Source organism: Etheostoma spectabile, chromosome 5 (assembly GCF_008692095.1).
Source record: "Etheostoma spectabile isolate EspeVRDwgs_2016 chromosome 5, UIUC_Espe_1.0, whole genome shotgun sequence".
Classification (NCBI taxonomy): domain Eukaryota; kingdom Metazoa; phylum Chordata; class Actinopteri; order Perciformes; family Percidae; genus Etheostoma; species Etheostoma spectabile.
This window is the reverse complement of record NC_045737.1, coordinates 8,692,080-8,704,184: the sequence shown is the minus strand read 5'-3', so window position 1 is coordinate 8,704,184 and position 12,105 is coordinate 8,692,080. Positions and strand designations below refer to the sequence as shown.

The 12,105-nt window shown below is 40.9% G+C and overlaps 1 protein-coding gene across 4 annotated transcripts; it reads left to right on the top strand.

Annotated features, from left to right (window-relative positions):
* Positions 1-994: 994 nt before the first annotated feature.
* plekha2 (pleckstrin homology domain containing A2) lies at positions 995-11,682 on the top strand. 4 transcript variants are annotated; one of them, XM_032516245.1, is made up of 13 exons: positions 995-1,234; positions 1,322-1,392; positions 3,793-3,937; positions 4,065-4,121; positions 4,717-4,765; positions 4,896-4,993; positions 7,185-7,316; positions 7,569-7,658; positions 7,860-7,928; positions 8,032-8,102; positions 8,918-8,981; positions 9,826-9,903; positions 10,021-11,682. In XM_032516245.1, exons 3-13 carry the CDS (start codon positions 3,797-3,799, stop codon positions 10,471-10,473), a joined length of 1,302 nt encoding a protein of 433 aa, XP_032372136.1. In that variant the 5' UTR covers positions 995-1,234; positions 1,322-1,392; positions 3,793-3,796; the 3' UTR covers positions 10,474-11,682. The 4 variants fall into 4 exon arrangements, with proteins under 4 accessions (XP_032372136.1, XP_032372135.1, XP_032372134.1 ...); XM_032516244.1 differs by having other exon boundaries at positions 3,790-3,937; XM_032516243.1 differs by having other exon boundaries at positions 1,061-1,392.
* The last annotated feature ends 423 nt before the right edge of the window (positions 11,683-12,105 follow it).

Here is a 12,105-nt window from a genome sequence, read left to right as displayed (position 1 = left end):
AAGTAATTGACAGCTAAAGAAAGGTTATTATTTGCAGTGTTACAACCATATATATGTATGGTATATTATTTCCCCAAGCATCTTTGCATAAATAAACAATATCAAATGTGTACACAGCGGAGACAAGCAGCTGACATTTTGGGGGTTTCTACTATTTCTAGTAAGATTAGTATTATAGATAAATAGGCTATATGGGATATATTAGGCTATAAGTGAGCCTGACCTCCCCAGATATCCCATCTTTACCAAAATCTTTACAGATTACATATTTTGGGGTTTTGAGGCTGATACAATTTTTTTGACCTGATATCTTTTAAATTGGCTGTTTTAAGGTATAACAACTACATCCATTTAAATTAAAGAGCATTAGTATTCCGTGTATTCCGTGGATTTAGACTCATGACCTCAGGATTTCTAAAATCCTGCTTTTAGAGGAACATATTACAATTTGTAGTCCTATTGCTAAAGTACAGGAAGTCAATGTTTTTGTGACCACTTCTTTTGGCACATCATCTTGCACCTGTTACCACTCACCTCCCATAGCAGGTGTATGAATGACATTATTCTTCTCTGTGTACCTGTTTATCCAGGTTTACACTCACTTCTGTTGTGAGTGTGTGTGTGGTGTGTGTGTGTGTGGTGTGTGTGTGTGTGTGTGTGTGTGGTGTGTGTGTGTGTGTGTGTGTGTGTGTGTGGTGTGTGGGTTTGACCCAGTTCTCAAGTTGCCACCTGAGAGAGAGAAGACAGCGACAGTTGCTGGAAGAAAGATACTTCGCATTGTGTAGAGGGCTGGAACTCATACGCTAATAAACCTGTCAATTAAATACAGGGTTTTCTCTCTCTCTCTTTCACACGCTCTCTCTCTCTCTCTCTCTCTCTCTCTCTCTATCTCTTTCTCTCTCTCTCTCTCTCTCTCTCTCTATCGTTTCTCTCTCTCTCTCTCTCTCTCTCTCTCTATCTCCTCTCTCTTCTCTCTCTCTCTCTCAGAGAACCGGAATATTGGATACTACTATCATTGATCTCTGATCCACACTCCGAAGCAGAAGGTGGTGGTAATGCACTTAAATACGCCGTTGAAAACCAAAAAGAAGCAGACTAGAGGAGGAGGACCCGGGCCGGAGCAGAAGACACATAGATCACATCCGGGGCTGGTTTATTCTAATAACCAAACGTCCAACCCGGAAAAAAAGATATCTCTTCTGTAATCCGATCACACAAACAAACAGACGAGAGTGTGAGAGCCTGATGCATGCCGGCTTTGTTAATGTCCGCTGTTTGTTAAAGTTATTGAAATTTGTCTAACATGCTTGTTATTTACCAGATTCGGGTCTCTCCTCCGTGCTTCGGAGCCGTGCGGGGCGCTGGCTGTGGCGCACACTGACTCCACAGCGGGTGAGTAGCAGTCGACAGTGGCACTTTTGTGTGTGTGTGTGCGTGTGCGTGTGTGTGTGTGTGATAGCCTATATGTGTGCGTAGGGTACAGTACTGTAGGTGTGGCAGGCTGTTGCGTCGTTGGATCTGAGCTGCACAAATGTTACTTCTTTCAGGTGTCCCTGAGTAACTACGACAGATCATATTTTAACTTTTTATTGCATGCTCATAATCACGTTATATGTGCACACATGATCTTCAGACTGGTCATTGAGTGAAGCTCGCGCCGGCACTGTGGTGAAAAATGTGAATATCCAGCTGTCATTAGAAAGCAGCTCTGATGAAGGAAGTATTTAGATCCCTTAGTCCAGAAATGTCCTACTACCACACTGTAAAACATATTCTGTTACAAGTACATACAAGTCCTGCATTGGAAATATGACTAAAGAAAAGCCTATGTAAGAATAATTCAAGTGTAATCAGGAAAATGTAGCCTAGTCTACTTAAAGTAGCCTATGTAACAACAGTGGTAGAGTTTAACTGACATCCTTTTGAATCAGTTTCTGTTTCAGAAAAGATGCTCACCTTATTCCACAAATAAAACAGACGGCCCTGGATGTTGTTAAGGCAGGGAAACTGATATCACTGCTGGGTTCTGACCTTTACATTCATCGAAAAATGTGTGTGTGTTATCCTGTTAAATTTCAAAGCAGAAGTACTTACAGTTTGTTGATATGTACTTAATACGTATTGGACTGATATTTATTGGTATTTTACCAACAATGCCACAATTGGACTGCGGCTTGACCCTGTAATAGTTGAGTCTGTTTTCGGATAGGATACCCAAAATGGTGTGTGTGTGTGTGTGTGTGTGTGTGTGTGTGTGGTGTGTGTGTGTCTATGTGTGTATGTGGGTGTGTGGGTGTTTGCCTGCTTGGGTGTCTGCGTGACCTAATCATTTTCTCTTTTTTTTCTGTATATTTGACCTATTTTAAAGGTTGCACGATCAGAAACACATCCCACACATTTGTTTGTGTGTGTGTGTGTGTGTGTGTGTGTGTGTGTCTGCGTGACCTGATCATTTTCTTTTTGTTTCTGTGAATTTGACCAATTTTAAAGGCAAATTAAATAAAGGTTTGCACGATCAGAAACACATCCCGCACATTTTTCAAAGCTGTTTCAAAATGAAGCTTTTTTCTGACTGTTGTTGAATAGTTTTAACAGGAGTGTCACCAGCCCTGTGAAGATGCAGACTGAGACTGCTGTCATTTCTCCGTTTCTCTGTTTGTCTGTGCTTTGCTGGGTCATGTGTATGAGTGTAGTCATGGAAACGTTCATGGAAATTCACGACAGTCCTGTAAAATTATTGGCAGAGGGCTCCGCCATTTGGTCCTGATTATATTTTTATACTAATATGACTGTCACTTACCTTATAATTTTTGTTCTTATAAATAAATAAAAATCAGACACAGATGTGGTCTGGTTAGCCATCATATTTACTTTTGTGGCAATGTTAGATTTTATTCTTTTTATTAAATACAAGTTCTTTCAGTAAATTCAACTATGGAGAAAAGTGAGGACTTATGAAAAGGGAAATGTGCTAAAAAACTGTTTTTCATCTTTTGATTCAGTGCATCTATGCTCAGTATGTCATGTGATTACTTTATGTTCAGTCTACAGAGATGCAAAATAAACAGCAGTGGAGGGACTGAAAGTTTCTTTAGCAACTTTAGCAGGAGGAGATCATAAAATAGAGCTCTCATTATGCCACAAGTCTTCTGACTCCTACTCCTCAAAAATAAGTAAATAAAGTACTCTCATGCACAGATGTGTGTCATAGATAAAATTGTACTGGAAAGCATTCATTATTGAGCATACCTGGGTGTCTGAGCTGATTGAATCTTGATTATGTTGAGAAATCAGTCAACAGCTCAGTGATTCATAGGCATTGCATCATCTTAATAAATACATCTCATCAGCTCTCTTCCCTTTCCTCTCCTCTTTCTCCCATTCTTCCCTCCCTCCCTCCCTCCCTCTCCTGTCTTTCCTGGCCAGTGGAAATGTGCGTGCGTGCAGATCTTGAGTGCAGTCTGTAATTTTTGGCTGTGGTGCCTCAGCTCAGCCTCTGGCTTCAGGGTTTGCTGCTCAGCCTCAATCACGTCACATGAAAAACTGCTGAGTGCGAGCGGGTCTCGTTCTTCCTGTGTGTGTGTGTGTGTGTGTGTGTGTGTGTGTGTGTGTGTGTTGTGTGTGTGTGTGTGTTTTGTGTGTGGGGGTGCGTGAACAGTAAATGAAAGTTGGTTTATCCTCCACATTTGCCTGTATCTGCCTTTCTGTTGCTCTTTTTACATGTTTGCCTCCCATTGACCATGTGACCTGAGTATCTGTCCGTCTGTGTGTCCGTGTGATATGTGATAGAAGCAGCATGCCATACGTGGACCGGCTGAACCGCGTATGCGGCTTCCTGGACGTCGAGGAGAAGGAGAACAGCTGCCGCTTCCAGAGGCGATACTTCATCCTCGACACGCAAGAAAATGCTCTTCTGTGGTATATGGACAACCCTCAGGTGCTCCACACACATGGATGACACACACTTGCACAAACAACAAGAGGAAATTAAATTGACCAATAGGAGCTGTTTAACCTTGGACTCTGAGACAATGACGGGTCTGTGTGTTTGTGTTTTCATGCAGAACCTGCCCAGTGGAGCGAGCTTTGTTGGCAGCCTGAAACTAACCTACATTTCTAAGGTAAACTTTACTTTGCTGTGGGTTGTAGTGAACTACATACATGTACATACTGTAGAGGAGACATCTGAGCGGTTGGCACAAATAGAAATGTAAATAGGCTGCACAGAACAGAGTTTTCTGTAGTTAACAGTGACATGCAGAAGCAGACTTTGTGAAGTTTTCCAGATGTCAGAGTGCTCGCTGAGCTAACCAGAGATAATGACATCTGGCTGCACTGCCCTGTAATGCTGACAGCTCCTCCCTGGACACTCTGAGTCAAATAGATGGCAAAGATATTAAAATGTTTCTCCTCTTCAATTCTCTCCTCTCTTTCTTGTCTCCCCTCTTCTCCTTTTGTCTATTCTCTTCTTGTCTTATCTTCTTTTCTTCTGTCTCTCCTCTCCTTTCCTTCCCCTTGTGTCCTTTCCTGTTGTCTCCTCTCTTTCCCCTTTTGTCTCCTCTTCTCCCCCTTTTGTCTCATTTCCTTATCCTTTTGTCTCTTCTCCTCTCCTTTTCCTTTTGTCTCCTTTCCTTCCATTTTCCACCCTCTGTTGTCTCTTCTGCCTTTGTCTCCTCTCCTTTCTTTTTGTCTCCTCTTCTCTTCTCTTCTTCTCAGGTGAGCGAAGCTACAGCGAAGCAAAAGCCAAAGACAGAGTTCTGTTTTGGTGAGTTTTTTGGAGAAGCACTGAGTCATGTGCAGTAGCTCACAATGACATTCATTTTATTTACGCATGTGATATAACGATATAATGCATTTATTGTGGTTATTCATGAAATTAATTTTGATTTCTGTAGTCATCAATGCAGTTTCCCGGAGGTACTTCCTCCAAGCCAACGATGTAACTGACATGAGGGACTGGGTGGCTGCTCTTAACAAGGCCAGCAAGATCACAGTGAGTGCACACACACACACACCTACACACATACCTTTAGTATAGCGTGAGGTTAGAAAAAGGCGAAACTAGCAGATAAGGGGTTTGCTTCCACCTGAGCAAATGGCAGCACACTGCCCACAAATACCCTCTTACACTCTTGAATGAGGAAATTGTGAATGTACATGAATATGAGCGATGACGCACAAACACACACACTCAGACATCACTGTGGTGGAGGTGTCAAAAACTCCATTGTAAGTGAGCATGCCATGCACAGTTAGCAAATTTACATAATATTTGTGTGTGTTCAGCGAGATGACCGTGGTCTTGTTGACTGACGACATTCCAGATGACAGAAGTGTTTCTCTTTTTCGCTTACCTGCACACTGACACAGGAAGTAGCACCGCTCACTCTCTTTCACTTCCTCTTTGATGGGAGGGCTTCTCTGTTGCTTTTTCTCAGCATACTTGGCCTCAATGAGATACTTCTTTAAGCAGAATGGACCTGATGTGCAGCCAGGAATTAAAGCAAACCACAGACTAAAACATTTCACACAGTTATTTTCAAGTGATAGAATTCTGTAAATAAAGCCCTTCACATGAGATTTCTATTATTATTTTTTTCTTCTCCTGACACATTGGTGGGTGAAGGAGTTATAATTTTAGTTTAAGATGAGAAAAAAAACTTTGTTTGTTCACACAGAAATGTTGCTTGCGTGGTCTGCATACATAACATATATATATTATTTCATATTTCAGAGATACCATTTATTATTTGGTATAATTTTTGGGGCCTTTTTGCTATCTTATAGTAAAATTACAGACATGACATAAAGGGGGGGGGGGGGGGGGGGGTTGACATGAAACAAAGGTCTCAGACTGGGATCAGTCCAGTCATTGCAGTTATTTGGTGCTATTTGGTACTTTTTTAAAGAGTTTTTTTTTTTGCTAGGTCTTTATGTGGTTGGCAGCACTAAAGGCACCTCTGGTTTATATATTGAATAAAAAAAATATATATACATATAGTTAGATTTCTGATAACATGTACTGTAGCTCTTGTTTCTCTTATGCACTTATCTTAAGTCATTTTGGACAAAATGAATGTATTGTGCAGTAACATAGGAGGTTAACTGGTGTGTATTTATTTTTTAACAAACCAAGGGAGTAGCAATGATTTCTTTGTTCCTTTTTTCATGCTAGCCAACGGATAAATAAACAACAAAATAAATGTAACTTCTGAATACACAGTGGGCCACACAGTTTATAGCTGAGGTGCAACAGTGTTTGATTATGAGTGCCGATATGAATGCATTTCTTTTGGACAAATAACCTCCACATTCATATCCTAATATCGTTTTGTTAACCCATGAGCTAACTCGTGACTATATTATATTGTTTTCAGTTAGTTAATAGTTCATTGTTTATTTGGATCCTTAGTCAGACTCATTACTGTGGCAACAACTACCCTTTCTTGGGTCCATGTTCGAACATAGAATATAGTCAACAAATGTAGACACTTAACATTACATACAGTAAATAAAATTATTGCATGCCACTATTATACCCAATAAAATTACATCAAAACCAAACATGATATAAAAGTCACTAAATAGTAATACTTAAATAAAGAAATCAAAATGTATTTGCAAATTCATATTGTAGAGCAGATCACACAATACCTATCTTTCTTCTTGATTTTTGCTGGCATGTTTTCAAAAATAACCTCTGAAGTTGTTTCTCAAAACCCTTTTTGTGATTATATACTAACTGTTGTGTTTTATTTGTCTTTGTTTGAGGAAGTGTAATCTGACCCCTCCGTATCTTCCTTGTTTGATAACTGTGGTGACGTCCAGAAAACAAAATTATAATTTTGAATCCAAGTAGTTTGGTTGTTTTAAAACTATTGTATTTCCAAATAAACTTAATAGATTGTACCATAACCTATCTTTGACTTTCAGCCATGCGAGATCGGTTTCCCGGTTTGTGTTAAGTGCCTTGTTGGTAAAGGATGATAAAGTTTGAACAACCCTAAAGATTAGGGTGGCTGTTTTCATGCAGAACATATTACAGTTGTACTGTAGCAGCATGGAGACTCCCAGTGGGAAATAAACCTCTCACCCCTGGCAATTAGTAGCCAGCTTTACCCACTAATCTGTACTTTTTAATGCAATGCTAGTTACCATTCTCCTACCTCCTGCTGTGCTGACAGGTTCCTAAGTCTGGCCCTGCACCTCCAAGGTCCGATGTAACCGCAGTCATCAGCAACACTCAGGGAGGGAAGAGACAGCACGCATACAAGACTGAGATCATCGGCGGCGTGGTGGTGCACACTACCATACAGGTAATAAAGAGGAGGCTAAAACCAATGTGGTTACTATGACAATAATAACTGTGACAATGAGGATGTTAGAAGCCAGAATTAGCGTTAATGAGTATTGTTTTTGTATATTTTTCAGAAAAGTAAAACAGAGTACAGCTTGCTCTCAGCCTCCAATACCACTTTTTGTGTAATCTGACGTATTTTGACGATGATGGTAACATTGACCACAATTGTTGTATTGAAATTAAATATGGTTATGATGAAATGTTTCAGAATGAGTGCGAAGAGACGGACGGGAGAGAGAGGAAGGGCAACCGGCCAGGCGTGCTAAGGTGTGGTTACTGTGTCAAACAGGGAAATGTGGTGAGTACCTAGCCATTCATAACTGATAAACTCTGTGTTTAAATAAAAAAAGCTGCATGTGGAAACTAAACTGTAATGTGTGTGTGTGTGTGTGTGTGTGGTGGTGTGTTGTGTGTGTGTGTTGTGTGTGTGTGTGTTGGTGTGTGTTGTGTGTGTGTGTGTGTGTGTGTGTGTGTTGTGTGTTTTGTGTGTGTTTTTCAGAGGAAAAGCTGGAAAAGGAGGTTTTTCACCCTAGATGACAATGCAGTCAGTTACTACAAGTCTGAGACGGTGCGGAGACAGGCATTTTGTATTTCCTGTCACGGGGGATGTTTTTTGTGTGACTGTCTCTTTGTCCATTTCCGTGTCTGAATTGTGCTCATGTATGTTCCAGGATAAGGAGCCTCTCAGAGCTGTTCCACTGAGGGACATTCAGAAGGTCCATGAATGTCTCGTCAAGTCAGGGTGAGTCAAATGTGAAGCACTGAGTCAAATTATCCCACCATTTTACTTTCTCTCCATCTGGTTGTCTCTCTAGTGAATATTTGGATAACAGCAGATTACACTTGAACACATACAAACAACATCCACATTTTTGCAGTGTACAAGCAAAAAGGCTAACATTAAAGTGTCACAGAAATTCAGGGAAGTTTATTCGAAGAGATCTATTCAGACTTTTCTCAATATTTCTCTTTTTTCATAGACTCTTCAAACAACCTTTATTTTTATCTGGACCTTCTCCACAAAAATGAGCTATTACTATTGTTATGCTTTCTCACTTTTCATCATAGACACGTCTTAAACGTGTCTATCACGTATTAAATACACAACCCCAACTTTTTAAAGAGAAATCACGTAATTTGGACTTTTATTTTCCCACTGTTTTTTTCATTAACAGTTAATTTATTTAGACTCATTTTCAACCTTTTATCTTTTTTTAAAGGTGGGGTTAAGCTACAAGTAATGCTTTATTTGATTAATGTAACTACATGATTAAACTGTACAATGTTATTTTGTATATTTTCTCAACAGTTAAACTTACACATGCACGCATGAGGAGAGTAAATGACAAAAAGAGAACAACTGAACAGAGAAGATGAGGTTGTCTCGACTATTTCTAACAATGTCTAGTTTATGCCCGGCCACTTCCTGTATAATTCCCAATAAAGATAGGAATACAGAAAAAAGTACAATTTGATTTGCCCACTGCTGATATTTAGCCAACCCGTTAGCCACTGTATTATTCAGCATAATAATTTCCCACTATGTGTCTCCATCAGGGATCTCCTGCTGAGAGATAACCTGTTTGAGATCATCACCAGTTCCCGAACCTTCTACATTCAGGTACAATCCCGTTTTTAAATACCACCCAATCAGAGGCTTCGTTCCGCACGAGTTATACAATCTGTTGCGTCTGGCTCTGGGTGAAAACATGATTAGATACAAGTCATGTAGTTAGCCGGAGCAGAGACTGTCTATAGTCGCAGGTGATTCTGACCTGATGCTTTGAGTTGTTTTCTCTAAATGCTCTGCTGCTGATGTGTGGCACGGGCACTTTTTTTTTTTAGGAGCATTAAAAGTTTGTTTTTGTGTAACAGGCAATGCCATCTGTTACCATAACAATAATAACATCCTGCCACCCCCTCCTGGGAGAACAGCTGACTGAGATGTTGGGGGTCAGATCAGATGGGAAGTGCTGGGGGAGAGAGGGAGAGGTTGCAAGCATGAGCACGTTTTGTTTTTGTCTGTGCAAAAAAAAAAGGAAGCATGACAAACATTTGGTAAACTGAAAAAAACACAACACATAAATAGATTACACTGAGACCACGATCATGGCGCAAGTGTGGACGGCAACAAAAAAAAAATCATCTTAAACTTAAATGAAACTTGAATAACAAATTTAAATTAGAGCCGGTTATTGATATTTGAAAGTTTTAAAAAAACAGATAGCTGATGTTCATGTTAAACACATAAATACCTAATAAAATAGGGATGTGACTGATGATTATTTTCAAACATTTCTTTGGCTGCAGTAATTGGGATGAATCTTTCGTTGAGAGTAAGAACAATCTAGAATATCACCAGTGACGCAACACAATAGGACATACCACTATAATGGGTAGTGTGAAAATAAGTGCAGATAGAAGATAAGATATTTACTGTATCTTCTGGTTATGTTTTCATACAGACAGACTCTCCGGAGGAGATGTATGGCTGGATCAGGGATGTTGAGATGAAGATCCAGGACTTCAGAGGTCCCCCTAAGGTATCTCTGTTGTCTCTCCCCTTGACACACAAAAATCTACAATCCTTAGATTGAGGACAAAAACTGGATATCCGCATATGACGAGCACTGATTATTTCTTTGTCTTTTTCATTGCAGGGTTTCTCATTTAAACGTGCGTCCTCTCTCTATCGAAGTCCCAATGCCTCCTCAGCGCCTCGAGGCCAACAGAGTGATGAGCGCAGACCTGCACTGGTCAAGTCCTGCTCTGTGGCGCCGGGCTGGCAGCCCTGGACGCCTGTCCCTCCGGGTGAGCCTTCCATCCTGGATGCAGAGGATGAAGACAGTGCTTTCAGCTCTTTGCCCACCTTGCCTTCTCTCTCCTCTTCCTCCACCTCTTCCTCCACCTCCTCCTCCTCCAACTCCCTCTCCGCCCCGACCCCTAGCCCCAATGCACCTCCGGCAGCTTCAATCAGCGGACTGGGGATCCTCACAGCATCAGGAGATGTGGCCAGCGGGCGTCGGAGACACCGCTCGCAGCCTCAGTCTCACACCGGCTGCAGCTTCCCCTTCAGCCTGGACGACGACAGCATCCGCACCACGGACGTCTGACTTCAGTAAAGTCTGTCCAGACTCCTGCGTGGACTTGAGTGTTGGTACTTGCTTTAAAATGAATGTGACTTTTAATAATAGTATTCCCTGCTAATGAAGTGACACTGTGAGCATCTGCCTGGATGCGATGATGTGAGATTGGGGCCTTCTGCTGGTTTTGTAGCTGTAACGCAGACGAAGGATGGACCCAGCTGAAAGGGGACCAAGAGGCTCAGTGTTTTTGTTCACAGGACTGTGAAGAAGTATGATGGAGAATGTTTAGTGCAACTTCCTCTGAAAACTTGAATAATCTTGTTGTTAATTGTTCTTGCAGACTTACAAAGTATGGCACATGCTTTCAATCAGTTGCACTTATCTCCCCTGGGAGATATAACTCTGTCATAACGAATGTGTTTTTAACCCCGCTAGAAGTATTCACCAAGAATTGTTTAAAAGCATTTAAACACATTTCAGTTTTTTATATTCAAGCAACACAAAATACTTTTAGAAAAGGTGGGTCTTGTTAGTTTTTTCTTGCCTCTTTCTTTTTTACTGTGACCATTATGTGACATTAACTAACCTTCATTAATAATTAGCAAACATTTTATTACTAACATCTAATCAGGTTTCTGGGAGGGGGGGGGGGTAGTATAAGGGTAGAGGTTTCGTTGAAAAGGTACATGCACTCACATGCTAACTGCCTGACGGCTTTTGGCTCTTCTGTTTTCAGCAGTAGCTTTTATGTGTTTGCACTTGATTTGGAACAGGAGCCTTTGATACTTGGCGTAAAGATAGTTTGTCAGGAAACTGTGACTCCTCTCTTAGCTTGTAACAGGGTACTGCATTAATACAGCAGTGTATTAGATGGTACTTGCCGTAGAATGTACTGCAAACATCAAAGTACAGCTGATCAGCTGCTTGACAGCATTCCAGCATTCTGTGGGAAAATGTGCCACTACTTCTCGTGATTTAAATTGTAATTTCACACTTTGCTTTTCTCATTTTTACTTATGTTTTTTGCTTTCACAGCAGAAATGACACCTTCCTCTCAGATAACGCTTTGTGTTGTTACACCGGTAGTCTCAGAACCTCGTCAGGTTCACCTCAAGACTTCATTGATGTGGTACCATGTTCACGCCTGTTTCCGTTTTTCTGAAGCTGTGTGCACTCGTCTGTCTGCGTATAATGTCAATTTTCTTTCTTGTACATTAAATGATGCATTTCATTCATCTTGTTTGGGTTGTTTTTGATCAACTCAAACGTTCCCTAGTTTGTTTCAGTTTGACTTTTTACACTCTTCACTGCCATCCAGTGGCTGCTGGGTCAATCCACATTTCACGCCAGTAGTAGCCCAAACTAACTTTGAAGTTTTCTAAATTAGCTTTTAAAAGAAGTTTTTTTCTGTTTTCTCTCTACCAAATGCAGAAATGTCGAACTGCCAGGCATGCGGAGGGTCAAGACCTTTAACACCGTGTCACCTTAAACTAATGCATACTATGAAGGTCACACAAGCACGCACGCCATACACATGCCAATCTAGTGCCCAGAGGCTGTGTTAAGTGAAGTGTTTCACACGTCCAGTACAAAGGTCCATTAGGTAAAATGCCTGAAACTCTGTCCTGACCTCGTCCACTCCCCTCTGTGCCTCGCAGT

Coding starts and splice junctions, on each gene's coding strand:
- plekha2 (XM_032516245.1), top strand. CDS start 3,797: ATGCCATACGTGGACCGGCTGAACCGCGTATGCGGCTTCCTGGACGTC. Junction 8,982..9,825: donor CCCGAACCTTCTACATTCAG/GTACAATCCCGT, acceptor GTTTTCATACAG/ACAGACTCTCCGGAGGAGAT. Junction 9,904..10,020: donor ACTTCAGAGGTCCCCCTAAG/GTATCTCTGTTG, acceptor TTTTCATTGCAG/GGTTTCTCATTTAAACGTGC.